Source organism: Uloborus diversus, chromosome 3 (genome assembly GCF_026930045.1).
Source record: "Uloborus diversus isolate 005 chromosome 3, Udiv.v.3.1, whole genome shotgun sequence".
NCBI lineage: Eukaryota > Metazoa > Arthropoda > Arachnida > Araneae > Uloboridae > Uloborus > Uloborus diversus.
In genome coordinates, this window is record NC_072733.1 from 155262944 (window position 1) to 155285157 (window position 22214).

The 22214-nt window shown below is 32.3% G+C and overlaps 1 protein-coding gene across 1 annotated transcript in view; it reads right to left on the minus strand.

The window, feature by feature from the left end:
- Positions 1–3835: 3835 nt before the first annotated feature.
- LOC129218245 (protein FAM98A-like) overlaps positions 3836–22214 on the minus strand; it is a 51634-nt gene continuing 33255 nt past the window's right edge. Inside the window, exons 8-10 of the mRNA XM_054852469.1 lie at positions 17619–17718; positions 17403–17485; positions 3836–5667 (exon numbers count right to left, since the gene is read on the minus strand). Coding sequence (XP_054708444.1) covers positions 5122–5667; positions 17403–17485; positions 17619–17718 — 729 coding nt within the window. The 3' untranslated portion in view covers positions 3836–5121. The remainder of the gene's footprint in view (positions 5668–17402; positions 17486–17618; positions 17719–22214) is intronic.

Consider the following 22214-nt stretch of genomic DNA (forward strand, 5'->3'; position numbering starts at 1 on the left):
TATTACTAGTATGTACTATTATCTTTTGTTACAAAGAAAACGTTTAATTACATCTTTAAATTAGTAATATGATCCTAGTTGTAAGTGCAAATTTGAGCAGAAATAGAGGGTGAGGGGGTACTCCCTCGGACATTTTTCCGAATTATAGCTGTAAAAAAAAACTCAATTTTAGACGATTTTTGGCAATGTTCTTCAAGCTTCGAGGGAACACCCCCGAAATTTTTTTGGAAATTTAGATCTAAAAAAGCAATTGCAGACCATCTTTGCTCACATTTGGGGAAGGAATAGGTTTGAAAGCACCTTTGGCAATTTTGCAATAGTTTTAAAAACACACTTTTAGACTATCTTTGATAATGATAAGAACATAAAATGTTCATGGATCTTCTGTCGGATATTTTGCGAAATTGAAGTCTCAAGGAATTTTTCAAAAAATTGTTGCTTTAAAAACGCACTTCAATCGATCTTAGGTGATAATAGACACAGAGGAAGTTCGATGGCCTTCGCTGGAGATTTTTGGAAATAAAAATCTTTAAAACGCGATTGTATTGGCCATCTTTGTAACAAAAGGAAAGGTATGGGGCTAAGGGAAACACCTTTACATGTTTCTCAAAATTGAAGCTTAAAAAACGCAATTTTAACCGTTCTTGGGGGATGTTAGACAGAGATGAGGTTCGGGACTTTGCAAATGTTTCAAAAACCACTAGCTTAGACAATCTTTTGTGATGTTACAAGAGGGACAGGTTTGCAGGCCAGTTGAAGTAAAATTTTCGAAAATGAGATATCTTAAAACCTCATATTTAGGCGATCTTTGGTGAGTGATGTATTTGTAACTTCGTTTTTAATACAGTATACTCTCGATATCACAAAGTCTAAGGGACGGTAAAAAAAACTTTGAGATATCGAGTTTTCGAGATAACAAGAACACAATTATGATAAAATAATAAAAATTAGTCACGACAGTTAAAAATAAGTGGAAAAAAAGTCTTAAAACAATAACAAAAATTTTAATTTTTTAAATGAGCCAAAAATAATAGAGAAAAAAGAATAAAAAAGAATGCTGTTGTAAAGAAGCAAACTGTAGTGATTTACCAGGACTAAACTTTTCAAAGATTTGGATTACCAAGTTGCAGAACTGTTTCAAATGAATTTCTAGCACCCCGGAGCAAAAGAAGTTGGACCAAGGATTGCGCCATTCCGTGTCTCTAAAGAGGTTTTCTGTTTATCTCCCCTTTTTATGGAGGTGGAAATAGGGTTAAAAAGGTTGAAATGGTGTGAGAAGGGGGCAAAAGTATTAGGTCGGTTTTTTCGACTTCTCAGGACTGTCTGACAACCCCGGGCTTTAGAATGAAAGTGACAGTATATAAGCTTCTTCAAATCATTCCTAACCCCTGAAAGAAATAATGAAGGGTTTGAGAAATTTTTGGAAATATTCCTTGAGTTGCTTTGAGACAATAAACTGCAGTTTTTCCAGAAAAATTATGTTTGACTTCGAAAAATATTCGACATAACAAGGTTTTGATTAAAAACTCTTCGACATAAGAATGAAAAATAACATTAGATAAATACGCAAAATCAAGAGGAAAAATAATTTTTCGTCATATCAAGGTTTTTGAGAAATAGAGAGTATACTGTATCAATAAAATTGAAAATATATGAACATCTTAGCCTTTTTTGCCCTCCACTCCCCCCTCTGGTAGTGCTGTAGTCTGTGGGCCTTGTTAAATGTCCCCTTGAGCCCCCATTATACCAGCCTCTGCAATGCTTTTTTTATTAAGACAGAAATAGTCACATAAAAAAAATTTTGCTTTAGAAAGAAAAATATGAATTTTACAACCAATTGATTAAACAATTGATATTATGTATTGCTAAAAATTGATTAATCAATCAATTAACTGAGCGGCAAAAAAGTACCCTCAAAATGCTTCTGATATAAATCTCGCTGATTCTTAAGTATGTATGAAACTGTTTAGTATTATGTACGAAATGTTACACATATTTTAAGAATAATCCAATAGAGATTTAAATACTATGCAAAATCATAAAACAAACACCTAGCTTTGAGGAAATGAGGTTGAGTCAGTTAACTGAAACAAAATATTTTTTAAAGTTCAAAAGTATGAAAATCAAAATATTTCTCCTCCCTGTAAGGTAATTAAGCAGTATAACATCATGCAGTAAAAAATACCATCAAAATGCTTTTAACTTAACTCTTGCTGATTCTAATGTAAAATGACCCCCTGAATCCAAATATGACCACCATTTTTCCCCTACACTTAATACTTTTCAGGAATGGTGCCTCAAATCATTTCAGTTTTCAACAGTTTCATAGCTATTACTTTTTATTTGGAGGGAAAGGGAGAGTTATATTATCCATTAACATTCTTCTGAGGGTCTAGAAAGATGCAAAGTTCAAAATCATGAACATTTGGAGCAAGTTGGGAAACTCATGGAGGAATTCCCCCTCCTAAAATATTTTTAAAATCATCAAAACCGATCTTTTTTTCTGAGGGTTTGTTTTACAATTTTTTCTCTTATTTTTCGGCATAAAACCGGAAAATAGGACTCACTCCTATGAGCCCCATACCCTAAAAAAGTTTCAAGTTGCAAAAAACAATTTACAAAATTATTTTTAACCATTGCATTTTGCATACTAAGCATTGCATTGCAGATCTTCAGTAAAGAACCTTCCAGTATTACTCAACTTACATTCCCACCATAATATTGACAAAAAATGAACTTAAATATGCTTATAAAGTAGCATTAAGATATATATTCATATTTCTGGGGCTACATTGACTCTATTGTTTATCACTTCTTAATATAGTGAAAAATATAATGGGGGCAGTGCATCCCCAGAAATATAAATTCATTAATGCTTTAATAAAAGCATACTTATTATTTTAATCTTAATTATGTCTTTGAATTATGTTAAATAATACGGGGAGGTTCATTACTGAAGAATCTGCGATGCGACTCTGACTTTGCAATGCTTCTAATAATTTTTTTAATTATTTTTTGCAACTTGAAAATTTTTTAGGGTATGGAGCTCATAAGAGCGAGTCCTATTCTCCCGTTATGCTGAAAAATAAGAGAAACATTGTAAAACAAACCTCTAGAAAAAAAAGATCGGTTCTGATGATTTTAAAAAACAATTTTACGAGGGGGAGTACTCCATGAGTTTCCCAACTTGCTCCAAATGTTCATGTGTTTGAACTTTGCACCTTTCCAGCCCCTCAGAAGCATGTTAATGGATAATATAAATCTCCCTTCCCCTCCAAATAAAAATAATGGCTATGAAACTGTTGAAAACTGAAGCGATTGGGAGGCGCCATTCTCGAAAAGTGGGATGTGTAGAGGAAAAATGGTGGTCATATTTGGATTCAGGGGGGTTATTTAACATGAGAATCAGCAAGAGTTATGTCAAAAGCATTTTGAAGGGTTTTTTTTGTCGCACGGTGTTATGACTTATTTACCTTACAGGGGTGAGAAATATATGGATTTTCATACTTTTGATCTTTAAAAAATATTTTGTTTCTGTTAACTGACTGACCCTTATTTTCTTTAAAGTTAGGTGTTTGTTTTATGATTTTGCATAGTATAAAAATTCCTATTGGAGTATTCTCAAAATTTGTATAACATTTTGCCTATAATGCTATACAGTTTTTAATTAATAATAGTATCAGTTTTTAATTAGTAATAAGACAATTTTTAATTTTGGAACTCAGCTTTATGATTTTTTTATACATTAAATCCACTGATATGCTTTAAAGAAAGAATTACCAGGTGCTCCAAAACACAAAGGATTACTTTTATTGCATGTTAATGCAGTAAAAAGTGTTTCAAAAACTTGTACAAGACATTGAGTGGCAAGAGAACAGCATCTTTCAACCCCTTTTTCGCTTGTGAACTGGTAAAATTTGTTAAATCATTGCAAAACGGTGTATTTTCAACAAAACTCATCAATCATTACAGAATTGCTGCACTGCAACATTTTTATTATCATTTAATAATTATAACATTTAAACATAAAGATACATAATTATAATAATTGTCATATCAAATAAAGTAACAAATAAAGAAAATCGCAGAAAATCTTTAAAAAAATCAAATTCCAGAGCAGCAAAAAAAAAGGCGTAACAAATGACAAATGCAAGCAACTCCATTTCTCTCAAAATTCAAAGACAAGATCATGGATTTTAGATTCCAAGGTTATTGCACTAGCATAAAAATATCTTATAAAATTTAATTACTATTCTTGGAACCTGGATTTTTAAGGTTTAAGGCTAAATATTTTCAAGTTTTTCCATGAACTGGTGCCAGTTGGTCAAACCAGCGTTCGATAATCCCTGCTTTAGAATATGTAAATTGATTGGGGAATTGAGTTAAAAGTTTCATTGAAGTATTTCTTGAGGAAGTGGAAAAGCAAATCAGATCTAGTTGATTTACCAGTTAAAAGTGACTTAGTTCTCAAATGTTATGAAAACATATTCAATTTTTTTATGCCCTAGAACATTTTTAAAGATTTTTATGCATAAATTCTAAATTATGTGATATAAACTCTTAACAAAAACAAAAGATTGGAAAGAGAATAAAGTTTGGAAGTGACATCCAAGAAGAAAGTTGCAACTTCATATTTTCAAGAGCACTTCTACATTTTCAACCATCATTATCAATCTCTATATACTGGGTAACAAAACACCTTTAAAATCAATAAATAAAATATCATGTCACTGGTTAAATGGTTAAGAATGAAAAGTATTGCAAATACTATTGAATTGTATAATATATTGATGCTTAATATTTAAACATCATCTTTCATGTTTCTATTCATTACCTATAATGAGCAAAATTTAGAGAAAAATCAACAGAAGTAAATAATTTAAAAATTGTGTGAAATTAAGACATAGCAATTGACATTAGATAGGGTAAAAAAAAAAGTCATATGAATTTCAAACTTGTTTATACTATCAAAAAACATACTGTACCCTATCATGCATCAATATGAATATTTTACTTTCTTCAAAATAATTGCATAGCAATATTAAGGATGAAATAAAATATTTTTAAGCACCAAAACGTGAAGTTTTTCAATATACATATATTTTTTTAGCAATTGGTTTGCTAGTATCGTCCTCTACCTCTTGAACGCCCACGAAATTGATTTGACCCTCGGTCAGAATATCCACCTCGCGTTCTTGGGCCAGATCCATAACTACCTCTGGAAGCATATTGATTAGATACATCTGCCATTCCATACTGCTGAAAATTGTCTCCTGCAGGAACTGCATAGCCACCAAATCCCCCAAATCCACCAAACTGTTGGTTTACTGGATGACCTAAGTATTGAACCTGTTGATACATAGGAGCACAATATCCATCATCTCCTCCTCCTCTATTATTAAATTGACCACTTTCTTTGTTTCCTCTATAGTTGTTTTGATTATAACCTTGGTTATATCCTTGATTATAATTTTCCCTTTTATGCTGACCATCAGAATAACTTGCTTTTGAATTTTCTTTGCTCCGATTTTGAGAGAAATTGGAATTAGAGGTGTTGTGTTGATAAGACTGTTTCATACCACCTCTAGAAGAATCAGTTTTCTGCCAACTAGGTACTTCAGGGGGTGGAGGTTGCTGCTCTTCTGGTCTTCCTCCTCGATCAGGGACCTATACATGCAATGAAATTAATCAAACAATGTACAATTTAAAAACAAGAACATCATGACTTTGGAATTAATAACTATTCTTTAAACAGTATTAAAAAAATGTCCTTCATTAAGAACCGTTTTGAAAATACAAAATATCAGACAATAATCAATATTATAATTTTATTTATTTAAAAATTAAAAAGTATTAACAGACAATTGAAAATATCGAAAAATTTAAGTGCACCCAAACCTCTTTTTGTGTGGTGGATAGGTACCGCATAAAAAAAAATCGCATTAAAAAAGTTTTTCCGTTTTATAAATAACTTTGTCCGTTTTATAAATACTATCTTCAATGGAGTCCCAATCTCATTGATGTTTTCATACACTGCACAAAAAAAAAAAACCACACAAAAAGAGGTTTGGGTGTACAGTATAGGACCCCAATTTATGGGACTTGAAACTTCATTTTTAAAATGTGTTATATAAATTTTCTATAAATATTTACAAATTTTGAGTTTTAACGATTAAAGTGTTAACGATTGGCTTTTACTTGTTAAAAACATAGCATTAATTTTGGTTTTTTCTGTAAGAAATTTCTAATATCACAAAAAAAAGGTTGTGTATTGCCATCTTAAATACAAAGAAAATGTTAAAAAGAATTAGTATTTATGTTTTCAGATCATGCATTGGCTGCAAAATTTGAAAAAAAGTAACAAACTGTCAATTTGCAAATTTTTATGAAAATCCTGATGTTTAAAATTTTTGTTTTAATAAAGTTGAAATGCTTTCTTTTCACATTCTTTTTATTTTTCTTTGGAAATACCTTTACTGTTTTTAGTTCGTGAATAAGCCGTTAAAGTTTCGTGTAATTAACCAAAAATCGACATTTTTAGCTAATTTTTCATACTGCAGTATTTCTTCTTTTAGATTCAGTTACAATTTTTTTTCTTTTTCTTTGCAATAAATGTGCACAATACAGCTCTTTGTTGAAAATGCAATATATTACATTAACAACCCAGAGCCCACCCCAAGGAGGGGTAGCTACACTTCATATTCCACCCTGCCCTTCCCATCCACCCAACTGAGAAGGATAACTTGCATTTATTCTTACTTATATGGTTTCAAACAAGTTTCTACATTTGTATTAAGGTTTGAAGTTGGGCTTGTGACTCAATTTTTACAATGATAATCGTAAGCATAAAGTTTCTCACATAAATCCATAAATTATCTCATCCCTTAAATATCAATCTATAGACTCACTAACCAGTTATGTAACCCTTTCAACAGCCGGATTATAAAAGAGGAACGTTCACTGAATTCTGGAGAAAGCTTTAATGTTTTTTGAAAAAGTAAATGCAGAAGAACTCGGTACGAAGAAATCGAAGTTTTCAAGACTGACTTAAAAAGCAAGCAAAGTTATTTGTATAGAATTATTAATTAATAAATGGATTAAATAATTAATTTAATTTAAAAAATATTTAACTTGAATACCAAACTCTCATTGTTACAAGAAACCTAAACAAAAGTACAAAATTAAAAGGAAAAAATCCTGAATTAGTTAAATTTCTTTCAAACAAGTTTATAAAGCCTTAGCATTATCAATGTTGCCTTTTTTATAATGCAACTTATTACTTTATACTTTTACTACAACCTAATTACTTTTTTTTAAATGAATGATAAACAATAAAGATACTAATTAAAACTAAATTCTTACTTATGAAACTCTAAATGCCTAGTTTTCTCCTTATAAATGCATTTTATAGTTGAAAAAAAGCAAGAAAAAAATGTCACTAGGTATTGTAAAAATTATGTCAGATCATAAAATACAACTTGATACAAAAAATATATAATTGCTATATATTCTATAGAAACCATCATTTTAGCAACATAAAACAAAACAAAAATATTCATCTGAAACTTGAGTGGAGGTAGCAGGGTTGTTAACTTGTGTAACAGTCCTATAAACTCATATTTTGCTTTAAAATATTTTTTTAAAAATTTTCCCTAATATGCAATTATTTTTTCTTCTTTTTTTTTTTTTTTTTTTTTTTTTGCATTTTCCCATAAAAAACACAGACCGCTTATAACATTTCGCATTTTTGCACCAAGTAAAGGGCAATTATAACTGTAATTGGCAATGATTGTTTCATAAAAATACGAAGAAATAGACAATTTTGTGTATGGAAAAGCTTAGTTTAAAATCCTTGATGAAACTGCAAGCAGACCATTAGATGCAGTAGCGTACTTACAGGACCTGGCACCCCTGGCAAACTTAAGAAATTGTCCCCCCCCCCCCTTGGATCACCCTGATGGGAAGACATGACATGACACCCCAAAGTCCCCTGCACCTACCATTTTAATGGTTCATCTGTTTTAGATGTCAGGGAGTTCCCCAGAAAAATGCAACTTTAACATATATATATATATATATATATATATATATATATATATATATATATATATATATATATATATATATATATATATATAGTGAAGAACAGTTTATATGCTTTTGAAGGGACTGAATGTAAAACACATATAAATGAAAAAAACGTATAACAGGCTTACGTAAATGCATATCAAGACTGTGCAGAGACCAATTTAAAAAACGTACAATTGCTTAAAATGTATAAAGAGAAATGTATAAATGGTGCTAAACAGTATACATAAATATATATATATATATATATATATATATATATATATATATATATATATATATATATATATATATATATATATATATATTAATTTGTTTTCAATGATGCCCAATGTATCTCCCCAGTGGATGCTGCGTATGTTATGTGTGCATGCTAGAATTTTATCATTCGGTAAATTGAGATTTTATTCGGAAAATTGAGAATTCTCCCCTTTCCAAAAGTTTTAATCTCCCCTCCCCCCATTTGACATAAATTCAATAAAACCAATAATATTTGCAATTTGTTAATAAATATAAATGATGTACGTTCTAAAATCAAATGAGAAGAAAAAAATTTTCAGTTCCGTTTATAGTAATGTATCTATTATTTTTTCCAAAACAGCTTTAATTTCTAATAGAATTTGTTTCAAACCACTAGCAGAATGTACAATAAACATAAATTACACATTTACTAAAAGAGACAAAGAAACATTTAAAAAAGTTTTAAATAAAAATTAAAGCATTTGAAAAATTCTATGAAATTAGGAAAGCAAAGCAAATACAAAAACATTGCTAATCTGAAATAGACTAAAAAACACGACTATTTACATACAGGCAAAATAAAAGTACTATATATTTGCTAATTAAGACCTCCCAATATTTTGTTCAAATAAGACTTTTTATGCTTACATTATTTACTACAATGAGAATAAATACATAGCCTAAGAAAAACTATACACAACAAAATGTCGCTCCCTCCCCAAAAAGATAAAAATGGAATCATCCGGCATAGAATGCCGTCCCCCACTCTTCCCTCCCCCCCCTTTTTTAAATGTTAAGGATTGTTTTACTTTGCCCTCTAGCTCTTTTTCTTGCAAGTTTTATAAAAGCATTTTTCTACTTATATGATCAATATATTTTTTAATTTAAAAAAAAACTTTTTTTTTTAAATCAGATAAAATGCAGCCCCCCTGGGTGCTGCGCCGCAGATAAGAGCCACTCCTACCAACCCTTTGGTAAGCTACTGATTAGATGCTATGGTATCTCTTGCAGCAAGTAGAAATTCTAATGAAAAATTATCATATAAGCTTTGTGCTACAATATGATTAAAGTGAAAAACCAACGTAAATAAAGCACAAATTTTGAAGAAAATACAGCATACAGCTATTTCAAGGCTACAATGGAGCCTCTTCATCAATGCAAAAAGCTCACCACCACAACCGAAAGTCGCGAGATCTCTCAGTTCTCTAGCGCTCCATTGTAGCCTTGAAATAGCTATATGCTGTACTTTCTTCAAAATTTGTGCTTTATTTACGTTGAGTTTTCACTTTAATCATAGAAATTCTAATGTTTCTATGATTATAGCTACTATTAGCAATTTGGTGTCATTTCTACAGTTATAGAAAACACTAAATCATGACAAAAATACAAACAATAGCATTAAATTTATTGTTTGTATTTTTGTCAATCCGAATTGTTTGTAATCCGAAAAACTATGAAATGAAGGTCAAAGTTGGCATTAATTTTCTATTTTTAAATGCAATTTATTATTAACGCTGTTTTTCCTATTTAATGTAAATTGAAAAACTAACATACAGTAAACTCCAGATTATCTGTGAGTCATTTATCTGCTTTGTAGAATATCTGCAAACCTAAATTAATTTTGTTTTTCATTCCATCCTTGAGACGGCATTTATTATATGTTGAAGAGTTTTGGACCCATTTTTCTCAATACTAGCTGAATTTTAACACAGAAACTTTTTTTGTTATACTCTGAAAAGGAAGAGGAAGAAGCTTCCGTTTATGATTTAGCAAAATCTGTGGGAGTGACAGTGGAGAAAATGTTAAAGATAATATACAAATACAAATACAAATACAAATACAAATGTGACGACCAGCAACAGGCACTGGGCCCAGCTAGGCTGGTCCTAGTCAATTAATTAGTCCCCAATGAAGATCAATGGCCCTCTTAAAGCTATCCACTCCCTTGCTCATTACCACCTCTTCCGGTAAGCTATTCCAAGTGCCCACGACCCTGCTAAAGTAGTAGTTTTTCCTGATTTCCAAGTTAGCCTGAGATTTAAATAGCTTAAAACAATGACCCCTTGTCCTGCATTCCCCGCAAAAATTTAATCCATTTACATCTTTCATTTTGATAAATTTAAATAACTGAATCATGTCCCCTCTGACTCTCCTTTGCTCCAGGCTATACATGTTAAGCCTATTAAGTCTGGTATCATAATCTAAATCTGTGAGTCCCCTTACTAATTTAGTTACCCTTCTTTGAACCCTTTCCAATACAAAAATATCTTTCTTCAGATAAGGCGACCAAAACTGAACAGCATACTCCAAATGAGGTCTTACTAAACTCCTATATAAAGGCAGAAGAACTTTCTTAGATTTGTTTGAAATAGATCTATTGATGAACCCAAGCATTTTGTTGGCTTTGTTACTAGCAATACTGCACTGTTGACTAAACTTGAAGTCCTGATTTATAAAGACACCCAGATCCATAACATTTTCTGCCTGATTTATGACTGAACCCTGTAAACGATATCTCATACACTTATTTCCATGACCTAAGTGTAGCACTTGACATTTCCCTACATTAACTGCCATACCCCATTTATCTGCCCACTTAGTAATATGATCTAAATCCTCTTGCAGCTGTTTTACTTGTTCTTCATTTTCGACAATCCCCATAACTTTTACATCGTCAGCAAAACAATTCATGCTTCCAGAAATATTATCATTGATGTCATTCATAAATATAATAAACAAAAGAGGCCCTAAAACTGATCCCTGAGGAACCCCACTTAAAACATCACTCCAAATAGAATGATTTCCTCTCACAACTACTCTTTGCTTCCTACCAGTAAGCCAATTTCTAACCCAAAGTAAAGTTTTTCCTCCTATTCCAATGTCAGCTAACTTGCTGAGAAGAGCAACATGCGGTACCTTGTCAAAAGCTTTTTGAAAATCAATATAAACAACATCCACACATTTTTTGTTATCTAAAGCTGAGGTAACCTTGTCGTAGAAATGCAATAAATTAGTAGTACAGGATTTACCTTTCCTGAAACCATACTGCAAACTAGTCAACAGACTATTAGTCTCTAAGAACATCATGATCTTAATTTTGATCAAAGTTTCGAAAATCTTACAAATCACCGAAGTCAAACTTACAGGTCTATAATTCCCAGCAATACCTTTAGACCCCTTCTTGAAGAGTGGCATTATGTTAGCCAGCTTCCAGTCCTCTGGCACCGTCCCCGAGTTATAAGAAGCATTGAAAATATTCAAAATAACATCCACTAATTCCTCTGCACATTCAACTAAAATTTTTGGATAAATATTATCTGGACCCGGAGCTTTAGTTGCTTTAATCTTTTTCAAATGAAATAAAACCTCCTCCCTGGAAAATACAAAATCCTCAAGCTGTATAATAGCTTGTGTCTTGTTAGTGTCAACTGTTGAGATACAGTTATCGTTAAACACACTGGAAAAAAAGTTATTTAGAACATTTGCAATATCCCTATCGTTTTGGATTAAATTTCCATGCTCATCAACCAAAGGCCCAATTTGACTGTTTCGAGCTTTCCCAGAATTAGCGTAAGCAAAAAACCTCTTAGGGTTCCCATCAATGTCATCTGCCAGCCTTTGCTCCAATTCCCTTTTCTGAATCCGTACCAAATACTTAAAATTTCGCCTTGCCTTACCATACTGGAGCCTTTCCGCACTCTGACCAGTTTCTTTAAACTTACGAAAAGTGGCTTGCTTATAATTAAGAGCTTCTTTAGTCTCCCTGGAGAACCACATGGGCCAAATTTTGGTACTAACACCTTTTCTCCTAAATGGAACATAGTCCCCAACGGTTTTAGCAAGTTTATCCTTAAATTCCGTCCACTGCTGATCTACGTCGCTATTTTCCAACCCTGACGAAAAAACCTCTTTCAAGCTCTGCCTAAGTGCAACAAAATCGGTGTTTCTGAAATTGGGCACAAACCTAAAATTATCATCTTTGCACACTTCAAATTTAACCCGGAACCTAATGCTGTTATGATCACTATCTCCAATATGCTCCCCTACACTCAACCCCTGAACAAAACTACCTATGTCACAAAAAACTAGATCCAAAATGGCCTCCTCTCGAGTTCCCTGAGTTACAACTTGATCTAAGAAACAGTCACCAATTACTTTTAAAAATTCCTCTTCTTTGCCATTACCAGGATAAAAATTATTCCAATCAATACCCGGAAAATTGAAATCCCCCATTATGATAACGGATCCCTTACTGGACATGTCACTAATAATACGGTACATCTGTTCATCTTGTCCCTGGTTTGAATTAGGTGGCCTATAAATGTTTCCAAAGCGTAGCTTTATGCCCTTACTGCTCATCAACTCCAGCCAAACCATATCAATATCAGTAGGCTTATCATTTATGACCAATTCATTGCAAATAAAATTGTCTCTAACATAAAATAAAACCCCACCACCTCTTTTACCTACTCTATCCTGTCTGAATAAATTATACCCAGCAATATGTAATAACTCTGCATCAGATTCGGTAGCCCATGTCTCTGTAATTCCGATAACATCCAACTTCTCATCCATAACTATGCTTTTCAATTCATCCATCTTGTTCCTAATACTGCGAGCATTGGTATAGAAAACTTTAAGCATGCCTAAGTTGCTTTTATTTAACACCCTGAAATTTCCTAAATTACAATTGTTAACATTACTACTCTTGTTTGTCACTTTATTTCCATTTTTAGCAATACCCAAAAACATATCATTCTCTCGATACCTGGTGCTTGAACCATGCCCCCCATTCCAACTTAGTTTTTTGACTCCAAAGCCCTTAAAATTAATCCACTAACCATTTTGACCCCTGTAGAGCTCAGATGCAGGCCATCCCTAGCAATCCAATCCCGTTTACAATGACTCCATACATCAATGAACCTGATACTGCGCTTTTCGCAAATTGACTTCAGTAGCAAGTTCATACACCTCGCACGTTGATTTAGCCAGCTCCTATGCACTCCATACCTGGGAAGCAAACCAACCACTTGGACATTTGTCGAAAAGCTGGTTGCTTTATCCAACAGGGATTCCCATTCCCTAGAAAACTCCTCATTTTTACTGTGGCCTACATCATTTGTTCCCACCCACAAAGTAACCATGTCCTCCTTATTCAATACTCCCTTCTTTTCAGCAACCATATTAACGTCTTTTACCCGAGCCCCTGGTAAACAACACCTAGCCACCTTACGCTTTACTCTCCCAACTGTGTTACCCACCTCCCTTACCATAGAGTCCCCCAAAATTACACCCTTAGTTTCCCAATCTAACTCCTCATTTGAAACTTCCCCCTGAATCTCTGGAACATTTATACCCTCTACAACTGGCTTACACCCTAATGCTAACTGGGCTTCCAAAACTAGCATCTTAAGTCTTAAGTCTGAGAGTTCAGCACATTTAGTGCAAATATAATCCTCTTCAAAAACAGACTCATTTTCCCCCTTATACAGGCAGAACATATGACATAGATCACAAGAGATCCACCTGTCCCCCTTCCCACTCTTTACCTCTTTCATAATGCATATAACACCCATTTCTACTCAGTGAATATGTTCCAAAAGGCAAAACAGTAAGATAAAAATGCAAAAAAACACAGAATAAATACTAAAAACAGCAGTAAATAAACAGAGTTGCTACACCCAATAAAGCACACAAGATCAAAAACCAGGAGATCACCACATGTTAGGCTTAGCTCCAAAAAATGCAAAAACACTTCAAGAATACAATAACAGCAAAAATGAGCCCCCAAAACACAATAAAGCTAAATTACATGACAAAGTGAAGTAAAAAAACCTAAAACTAGACAGTAATAATGAAAAATTATAGTAAAAAAACACTTATCAAATTAGCAGCAAAAAACACTCCCTGCATCACAGGCGCCCTCTAGTGGCCACTTCTGAGAATATCACTGAAAGGATTGTGACACTAATGATTCAGGCTTTCATCATGCTACAGATTAACTGATTGATAAGGTAGCATTAGGTATGACTTTGGAAAACAATGGTGAATATCATTTGGTACAAAGGAGGTGAGCCACCATGCAGCCAGGTTCGCGCCGTCCCTATATGCAAGGTCGTGCGGTGCACAACGGCGCCAGAGCCAAAAAGGCGCCGAGCTCTACCGTTCAAAAATATTCCAAATGAAGGGAAAAAAAACTGTAACAAAAAAAAATATAATTGAATTCTTCATTATATATCTAATGGCGGCGGTGAAATTATACTACTCATTGAAACAATTAATCTGTCTCGCTGATGAGAATCTAAAAGGGAAAATTATTGACTTGTTGTGTCTAAACATGCTATTCAAAGGTGTAACCTTTTACACTGAAAACAAGTGACTTTAATTTTTAATCAATGCAAACATATATCATTTTCCTTCTTAATGGGGAGCCGTGAAGGCTATTTCGGTATGTTGAGCATACGAGGCGCAAGAAATTTGTTACTCCCCATTTTGGTTCTTGCGGTGAAATACCTTGTATTATAATTTGCGCAATTATTGTCTTTCTGTGAGTTTTAATTCGTGGTAATTCCACTGCTTTGTGTTATCACCCATAAAAAATACGGAAAGAATACTTGCATATTATATGCATAATATTTATATATTGTAGAGAATAATTTAGGTTAACTTTTTAGTTCCGAAAAGTAATGACTTGACCACAGTTACTCTATTCTCCTTCCCCTCCCTTTTATTTCAAACTATTTGTACATTAAATTTAAAAAAAAGCTTTGAAGAGGCTATGTATTTGTTTTCGGTATTAAATTCAATGCCTTTTGTAACAATTCCGTATTTTAGAATTTTTGATTTTACTGGAAATGATTTCAGTTTCAGATTTCAAGAGGGAATTTCCTCTACGTCAATTTATACATCTATTCAGTACTCCGTTGTCATGTTATGACAGGCATAAAACTTTGAATAATTATTTATAAATGAGAGAGATGTTTAGAGCAGCGTTAACTTTGATATTTAAATTATTTTCTTTTTACAAAAATGCAATAGCATATCAAAAGCACGGTTCGCCCAATCGTGCCCAGCCCGAAAAAACCAGCCCGATTTTTTCAGGGAGGCATACATGAAAAAACCAACCATGTCGGCAAAGTGGATTTTTCAAAATTTTCTACATTTTGGAACAGTTACTTCAGAAACAAACTAAATATTGATCAATACGAGGTCCAGAAATAGACATCTTGTTTTGTGGACAGCATATCAAATATTAGAAACTTAAGCTGCACAATAGCCATTTCCCATTTTTTGGAAGAACTTATTAGACACAAATAAGCAATCATTATTTCAATCAAATTCAAAGTTTTTTTTTTAATTTTTGCAGTAAAATGCTTTGATTAACTGAAATTGGCCACCTCTTTTTTAACTGCAGATTATTTTTCTTTTGTTAAATTAAATGCCAAACGTATTTTTTCCACATTATATTTGTCTTCAAAATCTTATCCCAGGCGTTAACTATATTTTACTTGAACGTTACTGAATAAAGGCCCTCACGGCGGTGCCGATCAGGCTTAACGCGGGCCTGCATGCAGCTTTAGCTCACGTCAAAGACCTAAATCAGAATTTAAAAAAGTAGTATTTAGAGATGACAAATTACATTGTGACATAATAGTGCTAAAAAACCTCAATTACAAATATAAATGAAGAATTTCAATGTTTTTTTTTACTGATTTTCTAAATAAATGCATCTACAAATTTGAAAATAGTGAATAACTTAATTTCTCAAGTAATAAGTACGTTTATGCTGTCGATTGCGTCTTTAAATTATTCAAATGCCTATTTCTGTTGATTTGTTCCCTATTTTCATGATTTTGTAGATTATCCGGGAAAATGGGTATCTGCAGTAGCCCTGCCAGTCACAGATAATTGAAAGCTTACAGGGTTCATACTCTATTTGGATGAAAAAATTCCATGACTTTTCCAAGACTTTTTCATGACTTCAATGAAAATTTTCATGACCTCGTTACACGAAGAGAATAGCACTGTTTAATCTCAAACTTGGTAATATTTGGGAATGAGCATTAGTAAAACATCTATATGAATGCCACACCCTCATTGAAGCACTTACTCGTAATAGAAAAAATACAAGTGCACACTTAAAAAATTAAACTATTCTTATTTGTCTTCATCATATAAATTTAAGTAAAGCAAAAATGCAGTGAAGTGAATATGATGATGCGTAAATGTCTGATATTTTCTTAAAAAACAGGCAGAATGATGTTGAATGGGACAAAGATTGAATGAGTCATCACTAGGTTTCAATACATTTCAAAAGTTACCTTTTAGTGTCAACAGTGCCTTTAATCATCCACCTAACTGGACAGTATTTTGGTTCTTTAAAGTAAAGCCACATAGTTTAGTTCTTTATATTTCTAAACCAGATCTTTTTTGAAAAAACCATTCAGTAATGAATCAATCTTCTGATTCAAAAGTATATTTGTTTTGTTTACAAATTTGCATACTTTCAAATGCATATAAATTAATAGGTTCAGAAATTCCAGAACACATTTACGAGTGATGGAATCAAATCCGCATGCGATTGAATTGCTTTTTTTTTTTTTGAGTGAGCGTGGCAAAACTAAGAACATGAAATTTCGCTGCTACAGAATATGAAACATAAGAAGTGTTGAAACAAACAGAAAATTCAAAATAAGTGATGTCCAGGCAGTAAAATCGCATCGCAAAAAGCGGCTGCGACAGAAGTGGATGCAATGAGATTTCAAAATTCAGATTTGATCTTTGGATCATTCAATTTTCCCATTTTAATAGCTTTTATGTGCTGTACTGTTAAATCACTCAAGATTTCTAATGCTCCTTTAGCAACTGTTCCTTTCTCTTTGTCCAGGACATTTTTTCATGACTTGAAATGAATTTCCATGACTTTCAGTGAAAATTTCAATTTTCCATGACTTTTCCAGGTCTGAAATTCTGTTATTTTTTTTCCATGACTTTCCAGGATTTCCATGACCCGTACGAACCCTGAGCTTACTGCATTTTGGTTCTTAAATGATATATGAAAAACTTATGCTTACTGCTCCAATTATAACTTTAGTAACAGAAGATTTTGTATTTTTTCTTACAGATGCAGAGCTGGTTTTCTCAATTGTAGCCAAATCTAGATAAAATTAAAAATATGCTTAAGAAATGATGCATGGTAAAATACAACAATAACAGTGAGTGTACAAATCATTGTAGGTATTCATTAAAAATCTTTTCAAAAAGAGAAAACAATGAATAAATAAACTCACCCAAAGTTGAAGCTAAGATATCAGATATGTTTACAGATGGTTCAACTGCTATTTGACTTTTTTTCTTACCATAAACATTCATAGTTTCTTCAGATTTATTCTGAAAAAGAGAGTTTTTCAAAGTAATTTGTTAAAACATAGATAAGGTCTTTGCTTTTTAACTCATAACCTGTCAGCCAAACTAGGCAAAGAAAATATTTTTTATTGGTATCTTTTAAGATGATGAAACTTCAGATAACCTACTACACATTGAAATCTGTGTGCGTGTGTCTGTCTATACCCAGAGTGTCAGTATTTCTGGGGTCAAGTCAAGTACTGTTCAATTCAGAACATTCAAATAAAGTCATTCCGCCTGGTTTTACACCTCCAGATCAGAATTTATAAATTCTAAATTTCTTTGATAGAAAAGCCTTTTAAACGTCTTTTTTTGTACTACAGTATAATGTGAATGCCACATTCTGGAAATAGTTTACTTGCTGCAAAAATGACTGCAAGCTTATTGGGCTGCCAGCAGAATCTTTTTGTCTTTTTTTTTACACCCTTGTTACCTTTTAAAACATTTAACAATCTTCATTAAACTGCTGTTACTAGTTTATGTGATTATGAGAATTTGGAAAGGGTTTACTTTAGAACAGTGGTTCTCAACCTTTTTTGCCTTGCGAACCCCTTCCAAAATCTGTACGAGTTTGGTGAACTCCTTGTGCACTAAGTTATAAGTTACAAGCAACTACCCCTAACCTCCACGTGCAGTCAAATTTGGGAGGTTTTTTTTTTTTTTTTTTGTTGTTGTTGTTGTTTGAGAAACAAAAAAAATAATTACAAAATATAGAAATAAAAATATTGCTACAAGCTAAAATGATAACTAAAAAAATAATTAAAAAACAAATTCAAAGGAGCAAATCCATTAATAATTCTTTGTGTTTCAGGCTACTTTGAAAAAATTCTTAATGGAATGGTTGCGGAACAAAGAATTTCAAAGTTTGACTCAAATGTATTTATTGTCTTATAATTTCAGTCTTACATTAGGTTTAGCATTTTAATTTCCCTCACCATTCATCTGTATGTACTGAAGTTCATTTTTCCCATGGAAACTAGAAGGGGTAGTAAAATTTAAACAAGTAAAATTTAAACAAGTTATGTCTTTTTTCAGAAACTTAAAAGTACATTTGAAATGCTAAATCAGTCAAAAAATAGTCTTTAAAAACACTTTTTAGAGAAAATCTCACAGAGATTAACTAAATTATCTCTTTTCTTCCAGCAAAATTACAGCTCTCTAAATTTACATCTTCTTGGAAAGAACTGCAAATCTAGTTTTTGGATAAGAAAGTATTATGTACATTAATTGTTTGAGTGCTGAAGAATTTTCTTTTCTTTATGCAAAAAGTGGAATAAAATGCGTAGTTTTTTAAAATTTCAATTTGTTTTTGAAAAGTAATAGAAACTACAATTAACTCTAACGATTACACTAAAGGTCAATTTTAACAAGAAAAATATTTTTATGCTCACTTATTACAAGAGAGTTTTTCTGCGCGAATTTCCAGAGTTCCTTTTTTACATACAGCACCAATTGAGTTTCATTTTTAAATTCTGTCAAATGTTTTACGAGACGACGCACCTCAGCCTGTCGCAAGCTTCACCCAGAAACTTTTCGTGACACATTTCCCTTTCTTTTTCACACTTCCTATGGTACTCTTTTGGGCTGCTAGCTTTCACGTTCTCATAAATAAAGCTCAAAGTACCTTGTAGTCTTAGATAATACGAAAATAGGGAAGTTGCAACCTATTAAATGTTCATATTTTGGCTATTGGATATTGTTAATTGACCCTCAAAACTAAAAAATTCACCATCGTCGAATTTTAAAACACCGTGGTTGATTTCTAATGAATTTTCAAAAATCCACGCGCAAAAGTGCGCGCTTCTGAAACGTCACGAGCCTACGTCACAGGGCGCGAATGGGCAGTCTTCTGCCGAAGATCCCTTGTTTTCGCTAGGAACATTTTGAGCGCGCTGATATTTTTATTTTTTAGAAATTCAATAATCCTTTTGAACACACTATGGAGGCCGGATTCGTTAAAGCACAATCTAAATAATCTTCCTCAAGTAACACCAATGAGATATTCGAATATTTTCGAGCGGATGAGAGGTTTAATGTTCCAGAAACGCGAGGAGTTAGATGCGAGGAGAAAAGCCTTTTACGTTTCGTCTTCGAAGTCGAATGCGTGACCTTCGCTTCTCCCCTATCGGAAGAGGGGATGATGTCACTTCCTATGCCATTTGACGTCACAAGAGCTTGAACTTTAAAAATTAATTTAAAAAAAAAACTACTTATTGTATCGCAAAAATTTTTTCACCTATGATGTTCATACATGTTACTCTATCATATAAAAATAAAATTGAAAAATCGAAAACTTCTTTATTATAGCAACTAACAGCAGCCCCATTGCACTTATTGTGTCACTCGCATTTTTGGCGAAGCACAAGAGAAGTGCGATAACTCTTCGTCACACTCAAATGCTAAAAAAAAACTAAACATAGAAAATTAAGTTAAGATACTTAAAACGCTCGCATATGCTCTATATAATGTTTCCATCAAGTTCAATCGAATTTTCAAATTGAACAAAGAAAACTGAAGCATTCATATTCTGTCATCTAAATACATTGCGTTAAAAATTTGAACTTTTTCAGCATAGGCACAAAAGTCTGTCATGCTCAATGAAAAGAGTAAAAACAAGTGCTGTGTAATAAACAGAATAACCGTGTAATAACAGGCCAAGTTTCTATTTTTTAAATTTTTAAATTTAAAAAATAGAAAGTTGGCAAGTGTGCTAACATTTGAATCCAAAAAGGATCGAATGTGCAAAAGAGAAATGAATAACCAAAATACATTTGAAATTTTTGCCATTACAATATTATTTTTGCAAACCCCCTTTTTACATCCAGGGGGTCCAGTTGGGAACACGCCGTTTACAGTAAAAACTTCAAGGAACAATTCATGTAACAATGATTTTTAATTTCATCAAAAATGTATCTATTTAAACCTGCCAACAATTTTTTAATAAAATTTTTATTTTAGTATATTTTTGGTTCACAACATGTGAATTCTCACCTCCGTGGCATGTCACACACCTTGTGTGACAGATTTTGTTGCTCAATAACTTGTTTAAATAAAAGTATATACTTATTGATTTATTATTCCTTTCACAAGTGTCTCAAATACTGATACATAGCTGCCAACATATAAACTTTAAAAATCTTATAATGCATGCCGTGGGTGTATTTGTACACTATTTTAACCAATGCACAACAAACCGTTAAAACTAAAAGCATTATATTTTCAAATCTTTACTTGTAATTAATCAGCACAGAAAAAAATCCGAAACAAAATATAAAAAAATGGATTCACAAAATAGAAACATAGGATTGCAACAAACAGTTTCTAAAAGGCAGGCCTGTGCATTTAAAAATGTAAGAATACAAGTGTGCACTTTTAAAATATTGTCTAATATTTTTCTGCAAGATGCATCATTTAAAATTAATCTTTAAAAATATTCGTTTGGAAAAACTAATAACTTGCTGTATTATCTTACTTTTTCTTTCGTAAATTAATGCAGTCAGCTACTTTTGCTGAAATTACTTTAATTGGAACTTAAGCTTTCTTAAGTTGCTGACTTAGCAACATTCAAAAATTTTATTTCAATAACGCATTCAAAACAAAAGTTTTTTTTTTTTTTTTTTTTGTAAGTTTCATGATTAAAATGTTATCAAGGTTATTATCAGACAGAACTGCACAGCTTTGTCCTTGTCTTTCTGACACTACTGAATATTCTTTTGCACTCTGCATTGCTATGAGGTATGGCTACAATGAAAAGCACGGAAAAGGAGAGCCTTTCATACTTCAATAAACCCCTGACATCAACTAATTTCTTCAAAAGCAACCTATTTTTATCAATCCTCTCCCTTTTTAGCACAACATCGGGCAAATTATCTATTTGTACAGAGCAAAATTCACTTTGGAGCTGACTTTAGGCTCTTCATCTGCAGTTTCTCTATTCTTCTGAAGCAACATAACCGGAAACTCATTTTTTAAAAAAAAGCAATACCAGACATCTAAAGCCTAATTACTACTAAGTAACTAAGAACGGTTGAACTCTCCTAATATGATTACATTTTATATGAAATCATGACTAAAACGAACATCTCGTTCATTAAGTTCGGTTTCCTATGTAATTACATTAAAAATTACACGTATAATACATACATTAAATTGAAAGTCTTTGCTAGTATCAACAAAAATTTCTGACCTCTTTACTTAAAATGTTCGTGGTTTAATACTGTTATTCTCTTTTTTAGGAATAATTCATTATTTTGTTAGCAGTAGAAGTCACATTGTGTATTGAAAGAAAATATTAAACATTTTGCATAGAAAATAAAGCCCCTACACATGTTTACTTGTGGACATTTCAACTTACTGGGAGATAAAACTTTTCACCTTCCTTTGTCGATTACAACCTATTCTGTGATTGTTGATTATCGTTTTCCTTTATCAATATTTTCCAAAAACATTCATTTATAAGATATAAGTGTTTTTTTTTCTGA